We start from the raw sequence: 23604 nt of genomic DNA, 5'->3' as shown, positions 1-23604 counted from the left end.
AACAGGAAAAAATAAACTAAATAATTTTAATTATAGTATACTATTTCTAAATTTTCCAGTTGGTCTAATTACAATGTAGGAGCAATTTATTAAAAAATAGTTCTTTCTTTCAAATCTCAGTAAATACAATTTTTTTTCCTCGTATTTGAAAATTACATTATGCATGAAAAATGTTTAAGGGGACAATAATTAAGGCAAATAAATTTGGAAGTATCGGAATATTAATTGACAATGGGATGTGTAAAAGGCAAGTAAGCAAAAAAATTTCATATAAAATGTTAGCCTCTATTACGAATTTCTCTCATGGTGAAATAGCAGCACAGGCAAGAAAATCTGTATAAATATGATTTGTCTGTACACTTGCCTGCTCCTCCCCTCAAAAGGAAAAGTTCTTGGCGTGAACCTTTCTTTTTTTAATTTAAGTTTGCTAGCAGGGAATTGACTATAGGCTTTAAAGCAACTAAGTTTTGCAGCTACACTATAAGTAATTACATAGTGATAAAACAGTTCATAAGATTAAAAGTATGGGCCAATATCACTGCAACTGTTGTTTTAATGCAGGGAAAATATATTTGCCTTCAAGGTATTTCTACTGGAGCATGTTCATTAAAATCAGAGCAAAAGAACAGTCGGGTAATAAGAAAAGCATAAAGTCCAAAAAATGTTTTTGTCAATTAAGATAAGAAAATTTAATACTTCAATTCTCACTGAAAAACAGTGTAACAGTTCTTAGCTTTGTGCCACAGTAGTATAAGGTGTCTTCAATAATTATTTTAAACCCAAATAGTGTAAAATTATATCAGTTGTGAAGAATGATGAAGTTTTATTATTTCCCATTAAGATTTTACTCAATGTTATATGTATGCATAAGTTAAAAAAATTCCATAATCTCTCTGTATTCTTGATTAAGAACATAATGAGCAAGAGTTACACAGTATTAGCAGCAAAAAATTAAAAAATAAATTGTATAATCACATATCCAGATATTTTCCTCCATCCAAGGAGAAGAAATTCTGTAAATTTGTAAGTAGCTCAAAATGGATTTAAACAAGTGAACTACAAATTATAACATGAACAATGCCTAGCAAGAACTGAACAAATCAAATTACTTTATCAGCTTTGACTGATATCGCATCATTTACTTCACTAAAACAAATCAATTCATAACTTGTTGTAACAATCTCCTTATTAAACAAATGTGGTCAATGGGTTAAAAAGAAAATTGCTATACAAGTTTCTGCATTTTAACCAATGCTTTAACCATTTATTTCACTGTTAAAGCTAAGGATCAACATACAATGAACTGAGAATTCACCTCCTTCCTCTGTTACTTCAGCAAATGTATTAGGATAGCCCCTTCATTGGTTGAAGCATATAACTTACAGCTTCAGCTGCAATTTTAATGTTGTAGTCTGACTTATTTTCAAGTTGATCAATACTTTTTACTGACCTAGAATGAGTTTCACATTTGTTGCACAATGTTAATGTTCTTCAAAATTGGTCAAAAAAGTGGTCTACAGCATAATTTTAGATGACACATCTATCTAATATCTATAAAATACTGACTTCACTGATAATAAGAAATAATGGGAATAACTTTCAGAAAATGTTATTCAATAGAAAAGCTTTAGATATTATTACAATGAACGAGACAAAAAATAATTACGAGCAGCAGCTGCAAATAAAGAAGCATGCATTCATCAAGGAAGGTATAATCTAAATCAATTTTACAAATTCAAAATATTTTATAGTAAATTTATTAGGTGAGTGATGTACATTCACAAATAATAATCACCAATAATATTAGCGCAAAACAATATTAATGCAAGAATTGCTTTCAATATTCATAAAATTTCAAAATAATATAATACAAACAAAATGACAAATATAATAATCACTATGTAAATAAACTATAAAACCCACTAACACATGAATTTCACCAAATATATATTTTTACCTCTTATAAATATGATGTTAATATTAGAAATAAAAAAATAACTAACTACCTTGAAGAAATTAAGTTTGTTATTTATATGTATTCTTTTTTAGTAGTATAGACCTGAAAAAGCATTGAAACAAGCATACTTACATGAAATATATATATATATATCTTTGTTTACGTGAGTAATAATAAATACACCAGAAAAACAATTATACGTTTATCCTAATAAAACTACTGGGTAGTGCAGTAAGTTTGTTCACAATCTGATTTTTCTACACATGCTAGCATGCATGTATATTTATTATGATGGGTGCACTAATACATATAAAACATACAAGGTATGAAAAGTGAGTAATAAAGAAGTTAATGTAGTAAATCCAAATAAACAGATCTTTTAATAATCTGCAAAGGAAGAAGGTTCACATCAATTTGGAATATATAAAAAATCATGGGTAGTAATAACTGTTTTAACACTAACTTTCTGCATTTTTGAAGTACAGATTTTTTAGACAAATAATATTAACATATACAGTATTAATATTTTTATAAGAATTAAATAAAATAAACACTATAGCTATTAAAATAATTTCTTCTTTTGTTCTTCCCTTATGAAGCTATCACGTTGGTTCTTTGCTCCACCCTCTTCTATTCTCCATATCCTCAGCTGTCCTCTTACCTTCTCTTTTCTTTTTAGCCATCAACTCACATATTGAACATTAATTTTCAATTAACTCTTCTATTTTTAAAAAGTTAATAATGAGATAAAGTTTTTTTTATAAGTTGTTAACTGAATATTAAATAAATAATAATACTCTGTAATACATATTACTTGCTGTTGTATTATATAATGATGGACTTCTGATTGATCAACCAATTCTTTAACCAAATTAAACATTGATTTACTATACTCTCAAAATAACTGATCTTATAAATTCCAGTAACTATGCATTTCCAGTATTTTAGAATAAACATACATTATTTTCAATATAATAATCTTACTTAAAGATATATTTTAACTATAAAAATAATAGGATAAAACAAAAAAATAACTGATCCCACATTTAATTATTAAAAACAACATTAAGTAAAGAAAAAGAAATATTCATAATTCTAAAATAAAAACAATAGGAAAAACAAGTGTAAAACTATATTTGTCAGTAAATTAAAAAAAAAAAACGAAACAGAAAAATACATAACTGATCCCACATCTAAATATAAAAAACCAAATTAAATAAAGAAAATGAGATATTCATAATTTAAAAAAAAAATAAAAATAACAATACATTTCAACATAAATTTAAAGAAAAGACAAAAAATAAAAATATAAATAAATTAGTCTCCAAGATTCATACAGTAATTTTCTACAGTTTGTTCTACTGAATAATTAAATTGTTTTAATAAGCGAACATTTTTTGAAATATTAGTGAAGCCCATTTCATAAAGCATAGCTAGACCTCTCTGTAGTTTTTCATCATCTGTTTCCTAAAAGAAAAAAAAAACAAGATTGATTTCATTAATTTATAAAATATGAATCTACTAATAATAGAAAGGTTCAATAAACAAAATAAATCAAGTCAAAGAAAAGATATGTATATGTATGTATGAAAAAAGATAAAAAAGATATGTATATGTATATATATGTATAAATTAATTTTCAAAATAACAAATGTTTTAAAATTGAATATTTTTACAATTTTGTCATTACAAAGAACTTTGTTTTTATAAAACGTTTTAAAACAAAGCTTCATTTCATATACCATAAATTAAAAAATGAATACTAAGGCCATAACTGTATTAATTATTCAGGTAAAAAAATAAAACAACATGTTACATATATAATTTACAAACATTAACATTGTATGCATAAAATTTCCCTTCTAACAGACAAAAACTTGAATCTTTTTCTAAAGTTACCCTAGATATTTATTAGGAAAATAATAATTTTGGCAAAAAGAAAAAAAATAATACTACGCTTACCTTCCTATACCTATAAAGTGTGATCACTTTCCGTTTGATAATTATTTTTTAGGTCATCATCTGATCAGCACTTGAAATTCATAGTAATATTTTACATTATTTTAATATTTTTTCTATATAAAAAAATAGAACTTTAAATAATCGCATGGAATACAGAAATTGCAAGGACTAAATGAGAACTTTGAAAAAATAAGTTAAAAACTGGGGTGAGATATCCACGGACTACTTTAACAATAACAAATTTTTCCAAGTGACAGCACATAAAACAACCTGAGCCAGTTTTCTGAGCTCGAATAACAGCAATATAAAATATTATTAGAAACATTTGATGTATCATCAGCTCCTTAACAGAGTTTAATATGATGCTAATGAGTCATTAGCACTCAACATGTTAAGAAAATGGCACGAAAGAAAAACTACGGTATTAAGATGCAGCTAAAATACCTTCAATAATTAAAACTTGGGTGTTAATAATAAACTTGGGTGTCTATAAACATTATTAAAGATTTAAATAAAACTATTTAAATCTATGTGTGTGTTTATTTTACAAAAACTTCCGGATTTGGATTCCTGTTCTCTAAATATAACATAACATAACATAACTACATTTTATTTGCTAGCGAGGTAAAACTTTAATAGTTGATAATCTTAAAAAAATACCTGAAATCCTTTTAATTCTCTGGCAAAACCAAATGCCAATTACAGATTGCCTTTCAATAATATATAATATTTATGGAGACATTCAAATTTAGGTTTATAAGTATATATTATTACATTGCTGTAATGCATCACGTAACTTGTATTCACAAATTTGTCTTAGCTTGCTTATTTACTTGTTATCCAACATGTTTCAGTATTTTACAGTGGAGCAACCGTTTTCATAAAAACAGTATAGCCATTCCCACAAATATTTCATGTAGATAACTTAGTGAAAAAGAAGTGACAAGGATTAAGCCAGCCCTTAAAATTACTGATGATTCCGGCTTGGTACAAGTGACTTTGTAAACCACCTTAATAATCACTTTGTAAACACAGGACTGACTGCATAATGAGCTTCATTACTTTAAGAAAAACAACATCACTCCAATGAAATGTGTCCTTCAGGTGTTATAAGTCATCATAATATAATATTGAGACAGATAGCAACAAAATGTTTCATATTCTATGAGGAAACAACATAAATCAATTATCAACATCAGTAGAAGAACTGAAAATGAATCTACAGATTAAAGTGAACAAACTGAAAAATATTTGAACAATGCAACAGGAAATGAAACAACACATATAATTTATCAAGATGGTTGTGGCTCTTAAAATACAAAAAAATAATAATAGGGTAATCTGTAAACTACTGGCATGGCTATAAAACACAAACATAAATGAAAACAGCCATGGCAATATATAAAATACCTAAGATATGCTTTAAGTGAAAGCAATTTTAACATAAGCAGATTCTGTATTCTTAAGTAATGAAGAAAGACAAGAATGCATTTAGTGAACAAAATTTTCAGTAGAGACGTTTAAATAAATCAAACACACCGATGATTTACACTTGTATACAAATTTTTTCATCTTGAACTGTGGAATGCAGCATTCACTTCTATGATTTTAGGCAGTTAAGTAGAAATAAACCTGAAGCACTTAAACTGATCAATTACAGTACCAAAATTATGTTAACAATAGTACTACATGACAAACTATTTTCTTTTTTAAAGCGTGATGTATAGCAGTCCCTTGTTTACAGTTTTAACAGCGCAAGATACTAAAAAATATAGGAATAGATTTAATTAAAAGCGAAACCTATAAAAAATGCAACCATACTTATAGATTGAGGTGCAAAAAATAGATGCGAAATGCTCATTTCATGAAGGGACAGTATAGCAGATAAAAATTCCAAATTTGGCAAGTATTGGTGACTGTTGAATATGTAAGCTTGATATAATTGATATGGCAAGTAAATCTAAATGGAAAAAGAATATAGGTGCTGATTGGTTTCATTTCTACAGGGAACTATATGTTACATTGTTCTTGCCATACACTATGGCAATTGGTGAACCAAATAGAATTGCTGAAACTTGTGAGATCCATATTATAATGAGAAAATATAATTATGAAAGAATAGTGTTGAAAGAAAAGCAGCGAAGCACACACAGGTCTTAGGTGACAAAAAATATAAAAGAAAATTTTATAATGTTGTCAAAATGAGATGCTGAAACATTAATGTTGTTAATAAGGACATTAAGCTATTATAATTTCAGAATAAAATGGGAGGCTCAGACACAATTTGACAATGATATGTATACACATCTAATGTTAAATTATAAACTGCATTTTGTTGATTTAGACAATCCAAATATACATATCAAAATGTTGAAAGGAAGACTGTCAGAAAACAAAGGATACGGCTTTCAGAATTCTTATTACTTAAAATACTAAATTTAAGTTTTTCTAAATAATCTGTTTTCTTTTTGGTGATGTTTCACCAGGTTTTTCCTGGATATGGAAAACTGCTAATAAAAAAACCATTAAAATAGTCCTCCTTTTTAGGAGGTTTGCATCAATGGTTTATTAGGTTAGGTTAGAATTTTTTTCTGTTTCATTGAATGTGCATTTCTGATAATTGGCTAAATGATTATCTGACAAAATTCTTTGGAGTTAATATAAAGTAAACAAAAAATGCAGTTTTCATAATCTGAGAACTTAGTTTTCCCAGAGGTTTAAATATTACAATAAATTACTCATAACTAAATGCTGACAAAAACTACATACGCAATAAAGATTTACGCCTGAAATGTGTTAATGCAAGTTAAATTATAAATGAAATGTTAATTTATAATGCAAGTTAAATTAAAATACTGAATTTATTAATACTTAAATAAAAATGTAATTTACTAAGGTTTTATTTTGTGTTAATGATAAATGCACCACACAAAACTTTTAAGGTGCATGTATATGAAAACACCAAGCTCAACCAGGATTTAATTAGGAAGCTGTATTGAAGGGGCTACAACATCAGCCATATAGATAAGCAGGCTTTTTCAAGAATATTTATACATCACACAGTACATAATATTAAAAGCACAGTTCTTTAAAGTACATTTAACAAAAACCTTACATTACAGATTACCCAAAACATAATGTCATGTAAACAAATGGACTACTATATAATTAAAAGATATGAAATGTTCTCTGATCTATAATTAATTTAATTTACCATACAAGAAGTTATGAAGTTCATCATCAGTGTAAGGTTATAATTCAAACAAGTTTTCATGCTTTAAGTACAGGAAAATAACTAAACTGATCGACTTCTGAAACTTCACTACAACATTATAAATATTAAATTAAACAGAAAAATCTGGAATTATTTTAATGGTGAATATTTATAATAAAATTAAATGAAATCTTTAATTTTCAAAAAAAAAAAACTCAATTTTAGTAACAAAAAATATTTTATCATCTCAAAGTTCATTTTAATTGAACAAAATTCAACATATATCAAATAAAATATGTGTACTAAAATTTCAATCTTTTAAAATTTTCCAATTATTTTTCCCCAATGTCTTTGAAATATGGACGAGAGCCACTCAGAAAGTAACATCAGTTTGACTATAAATAAAAAACCTACATAAATAAAAATATTTTATTATATACAACTTAAAACTACAGCCATACTACTATTTTTAACATATTCAATAGCATTCATTTAAATGTTCTCATCCACTTAAGACAAGGAGAATGATATGACCTATTACATGAGTCACCATGTACTAATCACTGTGAAATTACTGACCCAGTACAACTGGTCTTCTTATCAAATACAAATAAACAAGTTTTTTACCCATTTAAAACCAGAATAGTCCAAGATAACAATTGTTATCCTGTCTGGTGTTTTTTTCAGTGTGTTATAACTTTTATTACAATAGGGCTATTCTTTTAGTTAGAGAGTTCTTCTAATTGTAATATTAATATAGAATTTTGATTAACTTTAACCCACTTTCAACTAGGATCTTTTTTTACAAGGTTCTAGCTTTTTATTCAGGGTCTATTTTATGAAACTCATGGTACTAGGTGTTTTTATCCATAGGTCAATGTCTTGCTACTTATTTATAAAACCAAATCTAATTTGCGATTCCTTTCAAAAATACGTGTTTCGGCCTTTATTTGCATTGTTTATACACAGCTCTTATATTATTTAACCCAATTTATATCTTTCAAAACAAATGTATCAGGGTAGGTAGGATGTGCATATTTTACAGTTATCACAATTTTTCACTTTCCACTTTCACATCACTCCATACAGCATAGTTTTAAGGAACTGAATTATTAAAATAAATGTGATTCTCATTCAACAAATAATTTTGTAATTGATATTTCCAGTTTGCATAAAAAAGATAAACCAAATGAACATAACCAAAAATGTTAGTTATGAATTACATGTTTTTTGTATAAGCATAAAAACAAAAACAGCATGAAACTAAATGGTTTCAAGTATATTCTACATACTGGTCATGCAAGTAACACAAAAAAATGATCCTTCATGTTATATTTCTTTTTGTTACAGAAATATCAGCACATAACTTATAAAAAAGGCAACAGATTGTAGGACTGTTGTGTCAACTAAAAACTTGATTGCTTTGATTAGGTAGCCAAGGCAGAAAAACCATGAGGTTCTCCTATTATAGAGTGGTACACCTGAAACATGGTAGGGCTATTGCAATGATTGAGTCCAAAGGGTTAATATATAATGTACTGGACAACATTTGCATATTGCAAAAGATATTTTTAATTACTGCAATAATATTTATTGTAGGTACATTATTTTATTAGAATAAAAGTAAGCTGACCAAAAAGTATAAAATATTAACAGTCTTAGAAAAAAAAGTGATTGGGGGCAAGAAGAATGAAAATTTAAGTTATTTAACTAAGTAAAATATTTGGAAAGATAGTTGTAGCAAAGAGTAGCCTAAGTAATTTTTAAATGAGAATGTTATCCATTTTAGCCCTTTAACTCAGAATTTCAAAAAATTTGAAAATTGGTTTTTGGATATTCACATGTAGATTACACACACCTAAAATAAGGTATATATATCTTTACCAAGAAATTCAAAGAATGCCAAATTTAAAAAAATCTATAAAACCGATTTTTAGGCATTCATATGAAGACTGCACACAACAAAAATCAGGTTGATATCTTCATTTGTTACAGAGAAATTAAAAAAAAAGTACATTTCATTCTTACTCTATTTTGAACTTGGAATTTCAAAAAATCATTTTTTTAGTGTAAACTAACATTGTAAGAAAAACATGTATATAAAATTCATCAATTTATTTTCAGTAATTTTTGCTGGGAATTGTTTATGAGTCACTCATAGGTTTCTCTCTCTCACTCTATAGAGTATGAGAGTGTACACACACACACACATAAATACATATATTGGTGAGATGGGTAAAATAGTGTGGAAGATGTTGGTACGACTGAAGTTGGCAAGGGGAGGAGTATTTTTTATCTGCACAATTGCGTATTGCCAGTCTATTTCTAGCACTGGCACTTACCACCGGGTTGGTCTAGTGGTTAACGCGTCTTCCCAAATCAGCTGATTTGGAAGTTGAGAGTTATAGCGTTAAGTCCTTGTAAAGCCAGTTATTTTTTCACGGATTTGAATACTAGATCGTGGATACCGGTGTGTTCTTTGGTGGTTGGGTTTCAATTAACCACACATCTCAGGAATGGTCGAACTGAGAATGTACAAGACTAAACTTCATTTATATTCATACACATTCATCCTCTGAAGAATTATCTAATCGGTTACCGGAGGCTAAACAGGAAAAAGAAAGAAAGAAAGCACTGGCACTTAAACAAGGTTGCGTAATTGTGTGTTGTTTGTTTGTAGCACTGGCATTTGAACAACTGTGGAAGATGTATTCGTGATAGAAATTTATTTAGAGATGATATCTCAAGCTGTGTGTTGGTGAAATTTCAGGGAGAAATTTGATAAGGTCTTAAAAGTATTATACAGAAGTTATTTAAAAATTTTGTGAACAGGTTCAGGTTCAATGTTAAACCAGATATGTGCCTGACACAGGTCAGTTTTAATGATGCAGGTTGTACAGGACATTAAAGCAGCAGTTACACAAGATCTCGCAAATCTTTGTCGAGACTAAGGTGGGAAAAGAACATTTCACTAGGTTCAGCTCGTACTGCAGTGAAAAGGATGTTGAAATGCTGTCTGTATCAAATGCAAGTTTTCCATGAGCTAGCTAATGCTGATTATGCTAAAAGGGTTCATTACTGTCAATAGTTCAAGAACTTCATCAGAGACATCTGCATTTTGATAAAGTGTTTTTCACAGATGAAGCATGGTTTCACCTGATGTGCATGTTAATAGTAAGAGCTACTGTAATTGGGGTGCTGAAACCCACACAATTTCTTTGAATATCCCCAATATTTATAAAGAATTGGTGTATGGAGTGCTGTTTCAAGGTAATGAATAACAGGACACTTACTTTCGAAAGATAACTGTGGATGCTGCTGTCTAGCAAGAAATTATCCAATAGTTTATAGCTTCACTGCAAAAGAACAAGTGGCGACTGCTACTTACAACATGAAAGTGCCACTTGCCACACAGCTTGCTGCTATAGAGATGCTACAGGATTTTTTTTTTTGTAAAAGAATCATTTCTAAAGGATTGTCGCCACCAAGATCTCCAGATTAGACTAGTCCAGACTTCCTTCTGTGGGGATACTTAAAAGAAATTGTTTATAGGAGCAATCCACACACCCTACAGAAATTGCAGATAAACATAACCAATGCCTACCAGGAAATAGATGTTATACAACTAACAAGAGTAACCAGGAACATGGTGAAAAGTGTTGACAAGTATATAGAAATAATAATACGTGTATAATAATAATAAGTAAATAATAATAAGTGTATAGAAATAATTTTTAACACCTTCTATAAATTATTATGTAAGCGTTTGTCAATAAACTATTATTTATAGACTAAACTAAGTAATGGGACTGTTTAAAGTTGAACATGTGTATATACATATATTATGATACATTACAGAACAGTGATGATGATAAGAAAGTTTATTTGGGAAAGTCTTACTAGATTTTTCACAGATAATTGGTTTTTTACAACTTTCTAAGAATAGCATATTACTTTTGGTCACAAGCTGGGATTGGAGGGTGAAGTTGAACTTTCTAAGTGTTTAGGTATGAGAAGTATGAAAATACCCTTCACTTAAAACGTAATTTCCTTATATATATAAAATTTGTGATTCAAATATCTCAAAACTACTACATAAATTTCAATGAAATTTAGATATGCTGTAATATTGTATCTAAAGTTGAGCACATGAAAATTTGATTGGTAAAGTTGTTCTTAAGTTACGTTCAACTAAATTTAAAAAAAAATTGAAAATTTCCAACATTAATAAATCAATTTCACTGAAATTTAGAAATGCTGTAATAGTGAATCTGAAGTTGTGATGTGAAAATTTGATGAAGATTGGTTGAGTCATTCTTAAGGTACGTTCAATTTAAGGTCAACAACATAACTTCAATTTGGGTCTATGTTACCTGTGTAGTGGTGTATTTTTTATATGCCTGATGCAAGTAACAGGAGTAAGTAAATTGAAACTTACTGCTTGTGTGTAACGTCTACTTGTTAATTAACATATGAAGTGGATTGTACTCTAAAGATCAATGCGCATTTCCGACTATGAAATAATGAGGGCACCAGAAATTGAAAGCCACTCTACTTGCACAGAACTCGCAGAAGGTTTTTTAAATTTGTGTTGTTAAAATAGCATCTATGTTGTATTAACAGGAAAGATAACTAGCCGATTAACTACTTAATTCACATGTATAAAACACAATTACTGTAACAGAATGTTTTTATCATGCCCAACTATAAACTATGGTTACATATAAAGCATCATACATATCTACTGCTGCAATAATGTAAATTAATCAAAGAATTAATGAAGTCCTATAAAAGATTCAAATGTACAAATCATACATATAAAATAGAAGTGATAATGTGGAGAGGAAGAGGAAGGCTACTGTTGTTTTAGTGACATTATCATATACTATTGCTGTTACTGTTAACTGTTTAATAGAATATACTTCTATGCCTCTCAATAAAGCTATACAAAACCTTTATCTAGAAGGTACTATGCAAGCGGGTATAGTTAACCAGTACAAATAACACATAATTTAGTATTGAAGCAAATGATCAAAGTTATATAGAAATCTGAACTTCTTTTCAGGGTAATTTTCATTAGTAAATTAAAATCAGAGTAAACAGGAAAATTTTAATTATAAAAATTATTTAGTGGGCTGTTACTAAGAACTTATAGTTAAATCCATTACCTGAAAGTTTAACATAATTTTTGAATTTAACATCTCTGAAAGCAGGTCTCTTTACTAGTGCTATTTGGTTACAAAAAAAAATTATACAAAAACCTAGTTGCAATACATCACCTCAAATCAGTGTTGTTAACCTTTTTCTTTAAAAACTTTCTGATCAGATAAAAGACATTTCATAAGATGTAAAAATAAATAATTTATAAAGAAAACAACAGAAGCAAAATATTAATACTTACAGGCATATCATCTGGTCTCGTTCGTAAGCTATTCAATGCACTTACAGCAGTACTATAAGCAGAATATGCAGCACTTATAGCACCATTCATCAATCCCTCTGGTAAGATGTGTACAGGTGCTGCCTGCTTAGTGCAATCTTCAGAAGCATTAGATTCTTTATTCAATAAAACTCTTGGAATCTTATCATCAGTTCCCCCAACTGCACCATTATTGGCGTCATTTAAATTTTCAACTGGTGGTGTAGATAAAATAACCTTAGGATACAATGACTTTTTAGGTTCTGACTTAGATATCCTTTTATCAGATGCTACCATTTCACAATCTGAGGAGATCTTCATTTTTTTCATTCGAAACATGTTTAATTTGTGTTTACGACCAATATTGCCATTAGTAGGAGTGTTTTCAAAGCCTGATGTTTCTCTGGTCTTAGGTTTACTTTGAGATATAGATGACTTTGCATCAGAAATGTTATTTTCCTCAGTTATTTCTTTACCTTCATTACCAGATTTACCTAGAGTTAAATTACTTTCAGTCATTGCATTAGCGTTCTGTTTATTAAGAAATGTATTTGTATTGGGTTGGTATACGTATTTCATTGTATCCCAAATTGGCACATCGTTAAAGTAATCACGGCATTGAGTGTCAATGTAATGTGGTGATAATGGGTTGAATGAAGAAAGTGGATGAAATGGATTTAAAGGAGGAAGAGGATGTGGAGTAACATGTGGTGGTAGAGGAGGGGGAGGTGGAGGTGGAATGAACACATGAGGGGGTGGAAAAACTACAGGTGGAATAGGTGCAGGGACAGTGTATGGGAAAGGACCATTAAATTCAGGATGATGAGTTTGTGGAGAACCAACTGGCCCTAAGTAACGGTCATAAAAATTGTAAGTTGGTCCTGGAACTGGTCTAAGAATACCACTTTGATCAACAGTAACTCCATTGCACACTGTATAACTAGTAGCATAATACTCTGGATCACTTTGATAAATCTTTTCTGAGAATTCTGGTGGTAAATCAAATGGCTGTAATTTGTGGTCAACATATACACACTTCTTCACCCTATCTCTAATTAAAAATGGCTGTGCTGTAACATTTTTATCTGAATCATCTTGCTTCCTGGCATTATGAGTTTCACTATCATTTAATGCCTCCTTAGAATCTGGTCCAGAAGGATCAGTTTCATTGATTAAAAAACATTTTCCAGACTTGTCAACCATATAAACACTTCCTTCAATTGATTGACAAGGCTCACTTGGTTCTTCATACTCAGTAGCACCAGATAAATTATTCGCTTTTTCAAAAACATTACTTGAATCTTCTTTAAACTGAACAGACTTTCGTTTCACTTTAACAGGTACAGAATCTGAAACAAAATGAAAAAAAAGACATATTTAATCAAAATAACATGATTAAGCAGGATTGTTTTATGCAAACATTGTCAAGAGATTTTATCAAAAGAATACTAAAAATATTAGCAGAATTGTATTTAAACTCAGCACTGAACTTGTAAAGTGTGTTCAGTTATTTAGGAAATATACCCTATACCATACAAATCCCAATATTTTTAAATCCATTCTGGTAATAATGTATCCCAGCATTAACATTCTGCATCAATCTTAAATTTAATTTAACAAAACTAATTGTAGCAATGGGCATTCAACACCTGAAGGAAAAAGTAATGAAAATGATATTTCAATCCAAGGTAGATAAAAATTATACTTTCAAAAAATTGTAAATGAGGTAACAACTTACTACTGTTCTACAGGTGATACTAAAGTACGGGAATGGCTTCATATTTCAAAACAGGAATACTAGGAGGTAGAAAAAATGTACAGATCTACATAGTTGCAAAATTACTACTTTATGGTATGTTTGAAATCTTTGTCCGCCATCTTGGATCTGCCACACTGAATCATACATTTTTTTAAAGGAAGGTGAACATATGATATGATTTTAATCTAGTTTTACAAGAAAAATGATGGAAAAAACTGTTCCTCAATAAAGTAGTATGTTCTTTTTAATGTTCATTTTTTCTCATATTTTTAAAGTTTTTAAATTTTTTTGTGGGTCAATTTTTTCAGGGAATGGTAGCATTATCTCATGGACCATCACCGGTCCATAGGATTGGTGGTTGAGAAACACTGTGTTAAGACTATTTTCTAGCCTAAATTTTCAAATTATCCAATAATTTAAAATTTCCTTTTTAAAACATGAAGTTTCAAATACTGCATCCAACAGTTGGGTCTAAATCATTGAGGTGAAGTGTAATCACTCCTGGGTTAAGAAGAGCAAAAAATAAACTTGTTTCATTTAACTTCCTTAGAAATAACTTACCAGCAGAATCTGTAGGTACATCTGGGAAAAAACAAGCAGGCATTGGAACTACAACAAAATTGTCATCTCCATCTTCATCACTATACTCCATTACAAGACATTCCATAGAGTCTACACCAGATCCACTACTGACTTTCAGTCCATCAAAATCATTCTTCCAGGGAAAATCAATTTTTTTTTCTTCTGTGTCTGATTCTTTGTTCAAGGTAAGTGCATCTAGACCTTTTGTGAATTGTTCTTGATCATCTACACACAGAGGAAAAAAGAAGAAACATTTTTATCATTTATAACACAAATTCTAACATTAACAATTAACTTTCATCAACTATTGTACTATAGTATTCATCAATAATGATAAAACTGTACAGTATTTCTATTTTTTTTTATTTATACAAGTATCAGTTGAGATGTAGCTTGAAGTATCACAATTTTTTTTTCAAAATCAGCTTTCTTACCATGTTCTTTCCAATTATGCCACTTGCATAAACCAGTTATAAATTTTTTATCTAATATACACTAAAGGTTGTCCTTCTTTACAGCTACTTAAGTTATTAAAAAATGGTATTAAAAAATATTGGATGTTTAATTTTGTCTAGTTCAGTGCAAAAAACGTGTTTTACCAAATATCAGCTCGTGCATAAATTAATAACATAAAATTGAACAATAAAATATTTTATTTTTGAAAATGTAAACATACTTTTGTAAAACTTTTTAAATTACACAATACCCAAATTTTTCTTTCCACTGAATATTTTGTGTGTTTGATCAGATTTTTTGGCAAGTATTTCTTTATTTATCGGTTGAATTGCACATGACCATTCCTGTTGTGATCTATATAATATCTACCTATCAAAATAAAATATCCGTTTATTGATTAATATTTAGGAGAAATTTTCTGAAGTCTTACAAGCTTAGTTTTTTACAGATCTTGTTTAATATGCATCAGTAGGGTTTACTGTATTTAATGATGACCTATAAATTTGTGTACCAAAATTTTCCACAAGATCAAGAGTATTTAAGTTAGAATTTAACTCTTTTTATGTAGGTTAAAAGCAGGAGTTTTTTCTATTATTTGGTATGAATTCAGTTTGGTGGAAACAAAACTGAATGAATCTATTTTAAAATAATTACCACAGGCATAGTTCATAATACCACAATAATGTATGTTAACTTTTTCATTAAAAAAATAACTTGCCTGCACCTTCTGATAATCCATTCTTCTTCTGTTTTTCAACAACTATTTCGGCTTGAACACATGGTCCAAACTGAATACCTTTATGATACAGAAGCCATCTTATACAATAAATCCCTTCTTCAGCTGAAAAAAAGAGTAATACATCACTTAAAGAAACTTTTAAAAGAAAGCATTTATAAATATCAACCTCAGTAAGTTAAAAAAATAATCGACTTTTAAACTTTATTCCATGTAATTAACTAAAAATTTTAACCAATAATGATATGTATAAATATATTTCTGGATACGATTGTAAAAATACCCTAATGATATGTAATCAAAGGTGGAACCTCCAGATTGACTGTCGTCCCCTTCTTTAACTCCCTGCTTCCTTATCTTCGGAATAGTGTCAACTGCTGACACAGGAATTAAGAGTGACAGACAGTGGACAGTCATGTCCTTTTAACAGTTACACAGTATCTTTTTCCTATCCAAAGATTGCACAAAAAATCAGACCAATTGCTTAACTGCTCATTAGAAAATCTGTCCTCGAATAATCTAATCTCATACACAGGTAAATAATAAATAAGAGGAAGAGTGAGGAGCAGAAGATTGTTTCTAATACTGAGCTATATCACTTTACTCAAAGACCATGAATTCTATTAAATTCTTTTTTCAGTTTAGATTCATCCTTTTATCTCTAACATAATAAAAATATGTGTAATTTTCATAGATCTCTCGTTGAAGATCTAGTAAAATGTGAAACATTACTATACTGAGACCAGCTAAGAAATGAAATCATGCAGATAATTTGACAATAAAATTAGGAAAATTATCAATCATTGACTACAATGGTTTTTTGTACACATAAAATGTATTATGCAATTCACATACAAATCTGAAAATGTCTTATGGAAAAAATTACAATGGATATAATTATTACACTTAACCCAGAATAATCTTAATGTTTGCATTAAATAGATCAGTTTATTTATCTGCTCTGGTATACTTTAATGAAATTATGCTAACAGTTTGAGGGAGAAAATATAACAAATCATTCAAATTAGCTACCTTTTCTCAAAGTAAAAGTAATTATAGTTACCAGCTTTAAAATCAACAACTACAGGCCCAAAAGCTGATGGTGGCAGTGGTGGAAGAGTCTCTGTTGTCCGTTTTGGTACCAAGCCTGGTGTGCAAAATATCACTTTCATCTCGGTCTAAAAAGAAAAAAAAGAAATCAGTATTAAGTAAAGTAATTAATTACTTAGTTCAACTATGCTAAGCAGATAATTAAACTTTTCATTGTTGAAAACTTTACTGCAAATGTAGGATAACAGTAATGGTTTTTTAAACTTTTTGAAAAAATATATCAGTTTACAAAAGGAAGGGTACAATATATTGTAAAACAACATAATTATTTATTAAGTAATAAAATTATTAAATTTTCATCTATAATAGTTAAGGTAATCCAACAATTAAATGTGAGCATACTTTTTTTTTACAAAAAAAAAATTACATAAAAAGAGAATGTATTCTTTTGTCTGACATGGTTAATCCATCATGATTCATAAAACTGTGTCCACCTGCAGATAATCCGGTAACAGAAGTTACTTTCTCTTTGGCAATAAATTATATTTAAATTTAACTATTACAATATGCTGTTCTTTACACACACTGTTTGAAGTTTTTCATACACTGGAAGAAATATTTGTAAAATTAGAAACTTCTATACTCAATTAAAAGCATGTTTGAATTAAAGTAAATATGAGCTACCAACTTTTATTTTTACTTGATAAAACATAACTAAATAATTAATAACTTAATCCAACTAAAACTTCAAGTAAATCTTGCTTTTAAACACCATTGTTTATAACTACTTCTTTGAATATTAAATCACAAATTACTATACAACATGACTCAAATTTCATAAAAATTAGGCCCAGTAAATTGTGACGATGGATTAAGATAATGTAATCACCATACACAAATTAAGGTCAGTAAATGTTTAATGGTCAAATGGGAAAGAAAATCCAGCACCATAATTTACAACATTACTATAGCAACATACAGAAACAATTTCTTCCAAACATAAATGTCATTAGAAATTTCTTCTAGAGGGAATCTGCAATCTTAACAAAGTAAATAAATATAAGAGTTGTAATATAAAAGTACATTCCTATTGTTCAAAATAAACATTATTACATTTTTACAATTATCAAAAAGTATCCATTTTCTCCAATACCAGATTTAATTTTAATATTTCTAGTGAACAATCAAGAGATAGTGATCACCATCACCAGAGAATAAATTATAGAAAAGGAAAATTATTTCTTATGAGTAAGAAAAGATTAGTTTTATTTAAAAATAAAAGGAAGAATACTGAAGCTAGAATGAGTAGGAAGGGAGACATTATGAAACAGATAAAACATTTTTTTTAATGATAATTCCATAAAAATCAAACAATTTGAATCTAGAGTTCTGCTTATTATTCCTAAACAAGACACAAATTAAATCACTGTGTTCTGATTATGTAATGAAGTAAGAACGAGTATTTGATTCTTCTGGTACGAGAGTTTAATCTTGTACTTGATGCTTCTGCAATAATATCAGTACCAAAGAATCAATTGATACCAAAAGGCAAATATTTGTTTTTTTCTTAGTCACTGAGTTAACATAACAACTGCTCTATTTATCTTGATCTCCCAAAGCAAAAATCAAAATAAAGTTCTGATATTGGTTTGTATTGAATTTTCCATAAACGTAACAAAAAAATATTTAGAGAATTTTTACAAGGGCAATTTCTACTCTTATTATACCCCTAAAAAAAAATATTTAATGAACTAAAATAAACAATTAATAAAAATTCTTTGACTTTTTACATAATAAAACATGGCATATAACGTATGTCATAAAGTAAAATTCGTAAATATGTTTTCTGTGTGAAAATGTTTCATCTTGCTAAAATTCTATTATGCCATAAAAGTTGATATTGCAACTACATTTTAACAGCATCATGTAATTATAAGCACCTTACTAACAGCTTATTTGTCTTCCACATACTACAATCATGATGTGGTAGAGTATTTTGGAATACAATTTCTGATTTAACATGAAAAATACTGTAAACAACCACTCGCTTTCCAATTCAATACACTTCCTTTCTAAAAATTGTTTTGACCAGTATTATTAATACTGAAATTTCATTTTTTAACTAAACCTTAATTTTTTGTAAAATATATTTAATTATTTATCAAGTTATAAGTAAATATTTTTAATATTACAAATTATTTAATAAAGTACAAAAAACATATGGCAACAAATGCACACAACAAGAATAAATAAATACATATGTATAAGTTGAGTTTTATTTAATTAATATAATTAGTTGAGTGTATGGACGACATAAAGTGATGCAGAGCTTAGGCATGGATTGGATGCCAACCTACTTGCAGGACTAACGGTGATAACAGGAAATATACTAAAAATGTTAAATGATAAAAATATTTGCAAATCTTGTAGTAATTCTTTAATATTACCTTTTCTGTCCAAGTTAAACAGCCTACATTTCTCAACTTCCAAACAACACCAAAATTTTGAGAAGGTGGCACGTGAACTTCACATGGACTAATATCTGCAGCCAAAATATGTTCTGAACTAGGTGGAAAAGATTGGCAAGCAATCAACTGGTCCACAAATTGTTTTTCTGCTATTGAAGTGTCTAGTTTTGATTTTGGCAAATGGCTACTGGCCATTTTTTCCCACATTTTAATTTTTTTTGATTCCATTTTTTCCAAACGCTGATCCAGCCGTCGTTCCTTCTCATAAAGTTCATCTAACTTACGCATTAATTTTTTGCTTCTGAAACAAAATACAAATTTAAATTTTTGAGTAAAATAACAATATTAACAAAAAATCAATTTGAAAAATAACAAACAGTGAAAAACATTAAAAAAAAAAATTAAACTGATTAACCTCAACATTGCAATATAATAAACAAAACAGTATATAAAAGAGTAATGTCCTTATGCTAAGCCACCACTCTTGATGGCTAATCGATTTTTGTTAAACTTGCAAGGCGATTTAGATTTAATCATGATTTACACTGACATTGCATATTTTTAAATGTGCCAGCCTTTTCTTGATCATAAATGGTTTTTATTGCCATTTTTTCCCCATTTCAAGTTTTTTCTGTTACTGTTTATTCTAGTTACAGCACTCAAAACTCTAGTCAAGGTAATTCCTCTGCTATGTTTAGCTTCAGTGTTAACACTTTTTTGCAGGCGATCTAATCAGCCCTTAACCAGCTTACATGGCATCCACTATGCACAAGTTCAACATTCCCATCACCTACATTTTAAAATGGCACAATTTCAAAGCTTTATTTCTTATTCTTTCAGTTTTGTATGTTGCTTAAAAAATTACCACCATGCACAAGTTCAACATTCCCATCACCTACATTTTAAAATGGCAGAATTTCAAAGCTTTATTTCTTATTCTTTCAGTTTTGTATGTTGCTTAAAAAATTACATTCACAGAAATCAACTTTTACTTCTATTTTAATTTACAAAATTAATTTTTTATATTTATTTTTACCATAAACACCAATAATCTTTTTCTGTGATCTTATTCATATATGTGTATTGTATGAAATAGTTATTAGTAGTTTATTATATTCTGTTGCAAAGTTGTAAAACTATTTTGATGTTTGGCTGTTTTGTTTTTTTTAAATTCTTACAATTTGATTATCAAAGCAATTTGAAACTGCTATTTGTTTTATTGTCTTTATTTTGTTTTTGAGTTTATCCAGGTTATTTTTTTGTATGCAACACTCCAAAAATTAAATTTTTATGTGCCAATTTTTTAGACCATGGATGATTAAATTCTTTGTGTATAGTGGTGTGATTTACGGTTGGTTCCCTATTAACGACTGTTTCCATAATGTTATTTCCATTTATTTTAATTTCAATGTCCAAAAAGTGTATTTTCCTGTTAATTTCCATTTAAAACTTGAAATTTAAATTATTATTATAGTAATAAGAATATTTAAAAGTATCATATGTTCATCATTTGTAGTTGAATTGTTTATGACAAATGTTGTCCATGTACCTATCCACAACATTTGATACTTGTTCAAAATATCATTAATTACGATGTTTTCAAAATGTTGTAAGAAAATTTCAGAAAATATTCTTAAAATTGTTGTAAGAAAATTTTGTTTGGTATTTTTGAGTATTAAAATACATAAAACTTCTTCTATTATTATACAATTTTGATTACATCAAGGTTTATTGGCATAGGTTCATGACCTCTTATTGAACAAGAGGTGGATCAAAAAATAAGTTACAATTTTGCCATGTTCTTGAACTGAGAGGAATATATTAATGTCTTTTGGTAGCAGCACTGGTTGTGTTGTCTTCACTCCCCCAGCACAAATTCTATATAACAATCAGTACATGTGTAATGTTGTTAATATGGCGTGTCCTCTAGATGTTTCGTCCAGTATAGAAGTGGCTTCTGTAGTTCGATTTTTGCAGGAAAAAATTACAATTATTGAGGTATATGGTGAGAATGCGATGTCACACTTCATGATCACAAAATGGGTAACGCAGAACGAAATGATCTTGAGTAACCGGCATATTAATATTAAGAGAGACTGCAAGTGAACTTAATATTAGTAAGTTTGCAATTATTCACGATCACCTTGGTTACCGTAAGATGTGTGCATGTTGGGTGCCATATCTGATGACTGACAACCACAATATCATCATTGTTTTGGGTTTGCTCCTTCTTTTCTTCAATGTTACTCCAGGACTGGTCCACAATTTTTGAAACAAATCATCACAGGGGGATGAGAGCTGGGTGCTTCATTACACTCCCGACACTAAACAAGCATCACATGAATGGAGACACAAAAATTCACTGCAGCCAAAAAACGTGAAAACATCAATGGAATTGTTTTTATTCACGATGCTACTCCTCATTCAGCTCATGTGACAAAGGAGTTACTGCAAAAATTCAAGTGGGAAGTGTAGTTTCATCTGCCTTACAGCCCTGACCTAGCATCCTGCGACTACCACCTGTTTGGTCCTCTCAAGTGAGACCTGGGAGGGAAGCGTTTCGTTAATGATGATGAACTGAAGGAAGCGGTCCTTAAATGGTTGAAGGAAATTGGACAAAATTTTTATGAGGTTGAAATTGAAAAACTTTGTCACAAGGTATGTAATGTTTGGAAAAACTTTGTGATTATGTTGAAAAATAGATAAAAATATGTGTAGTTTTTTGTTCAATAAAAAAAAAAATTGTCTTATAAGTATGTGTATGTTTATAGAGGGGATGTAACTTACTTTCTGATCGTTCCTCATAAGTATTGAGTATGTGTATTTATTTCGTTTACTTTTACCATAGGCAGCACAGTGCGCCTTTATATTATATTTTTTATTCATTTAATGCAAATTAAAATAATGTGATGGAAACTCATATACAGGATTTTCTAATTTCTCTTCAAGAAACTAACAACAAATTGTGTCAGAACTAAATATATTAGAAACTTTAATAATATTAATAGTTTTTTAATACAATTAACAATATTAAGTTGATATAAAAATTTCTTTGTATGAAAATATAATGTAGCTATGAAATTATGTAAAGAAATAGGTGAGGAGGAGGGAAAATGGCATGCCACATGCTGTTTATCCCTAAAACTGCTGGTGTTGCTACCCTATAGCAGATGCAATCATGGTGGTATGTGTCCCAGATGGTTGGACTTGGGGGCATATCTCTGCCTGATTTAACATATGAGCAATGGATGCGCCCTATAGTAATGACGTGTGATAGGGTTCGACATGAGTGGCTTGCGAACGCTACTCACGTGCAAAAGCCGAGTGACAGTCCCATCGGTGTACAACTACTATTTAATGAACTCAAAACAAAAAAATATCTTACATTCTTAAGTAAGACTGAAAGGAGTTAACTAACTACCAGTAGAAGGTAAAAGTGAGTTTAACAGACAACACAAAACATAAAAATATTACATGAAAAAATAACAACAGAGTAACATTGACACAAAACAAAGGACAAAAACATAATTTATAAAACAAAACATCAACAAAAACAGAATACAAGAGAAATCCAAGCAGGGCTCTAAATCCCCTCAGCAATCCTTTCCTTTGCCAAGTACATTATAAAATTCTTCACTATCGTCCATTTGGCCTGGCTCCTCCAGTTTACATGGAGATCCAACCCGATAAGATCAAGCCAACAGATGGTCTCCATGCACATTAACTCGTACTTTAAGCACTTATAAAGAATATGGTAGGTGTCATCCAACTGTCCACACTGAGGAGACATCCCAGAATCTACCAGGCTGAATTTCTGCAGTCTGCCCCTAAAAGCACCATGGCCGGAGAGATCATGTGTATAACACCCACCACCCTCTGTCTGATCCCATCTGGCCTGCCACACGGCATTACCCATGTTGTTCAATTTCTTAAACTTTATCCTAAGTCAATTAGACGAACTTCTTAGCAACATACCACTGCTGCTTTTCAGATGAAATAAA

General features: G+C 29.4%; 1 protein-coding gene across 2 annotated transcripts in view; it reads right to left on the bottom strand.

Annotated features, from left to right (window-relative positions):
• Positions 1–1741: 1741 nt before the first annotated feature.
• The window catches only part of LOC142329073 (uncharacterized), a 48208-nt gene continuing 26345 nt past the window's right edge, over positions 1742–23604 (bottom strand). Inside the window, exons 6-11 of one of the 2 annotated variants that reach the window (XM_075373374.1) lie at positions 19583–19904; positions 17149–17263; positions 16068–16190; positions 14873–15118; positions 12535–13901; positions 1742–3424 (exon numbers count right to left, since the gene is read on the bottom strand). In XM_075373374.1, coding sequence (XP_075229489.1) covers positions 3275–3424; positions 12535–13901; positions 14873–15118; positions 16068–16190; positions 17149–17263; positions 19583–19904 — 2323 coding nt within the window. In that variant the 3' untranslated portion in view covers positions 1742–3274. The remainder of the gene's footprint in view (positions 3425–12534; positions 13902–14872; positions 15119–16067; positions 16191–17148; positions 17264–19582; positions 19905–23604) is intronic. The other variant, XM_075373375.1, reaches the window with a different exon arrangement.

This window comes from Lycorma delicatula, chromosome 8 (assembly GCF_047948215.1).
Source record: "Lycorma delicatula isolate Av1 chromosome 8, ASM4794821v1, whole genome shotgun sequence".
Lineage (NCBI taxonomy): Eukaryota > Metazoa > Arthropoda > Insecta > Hemiptera > Fulgoridae > Lycorma > Lycorma delicatula.
This window is presented reverse-complemented; position numbering and strand designations above follow the sequence as displayed.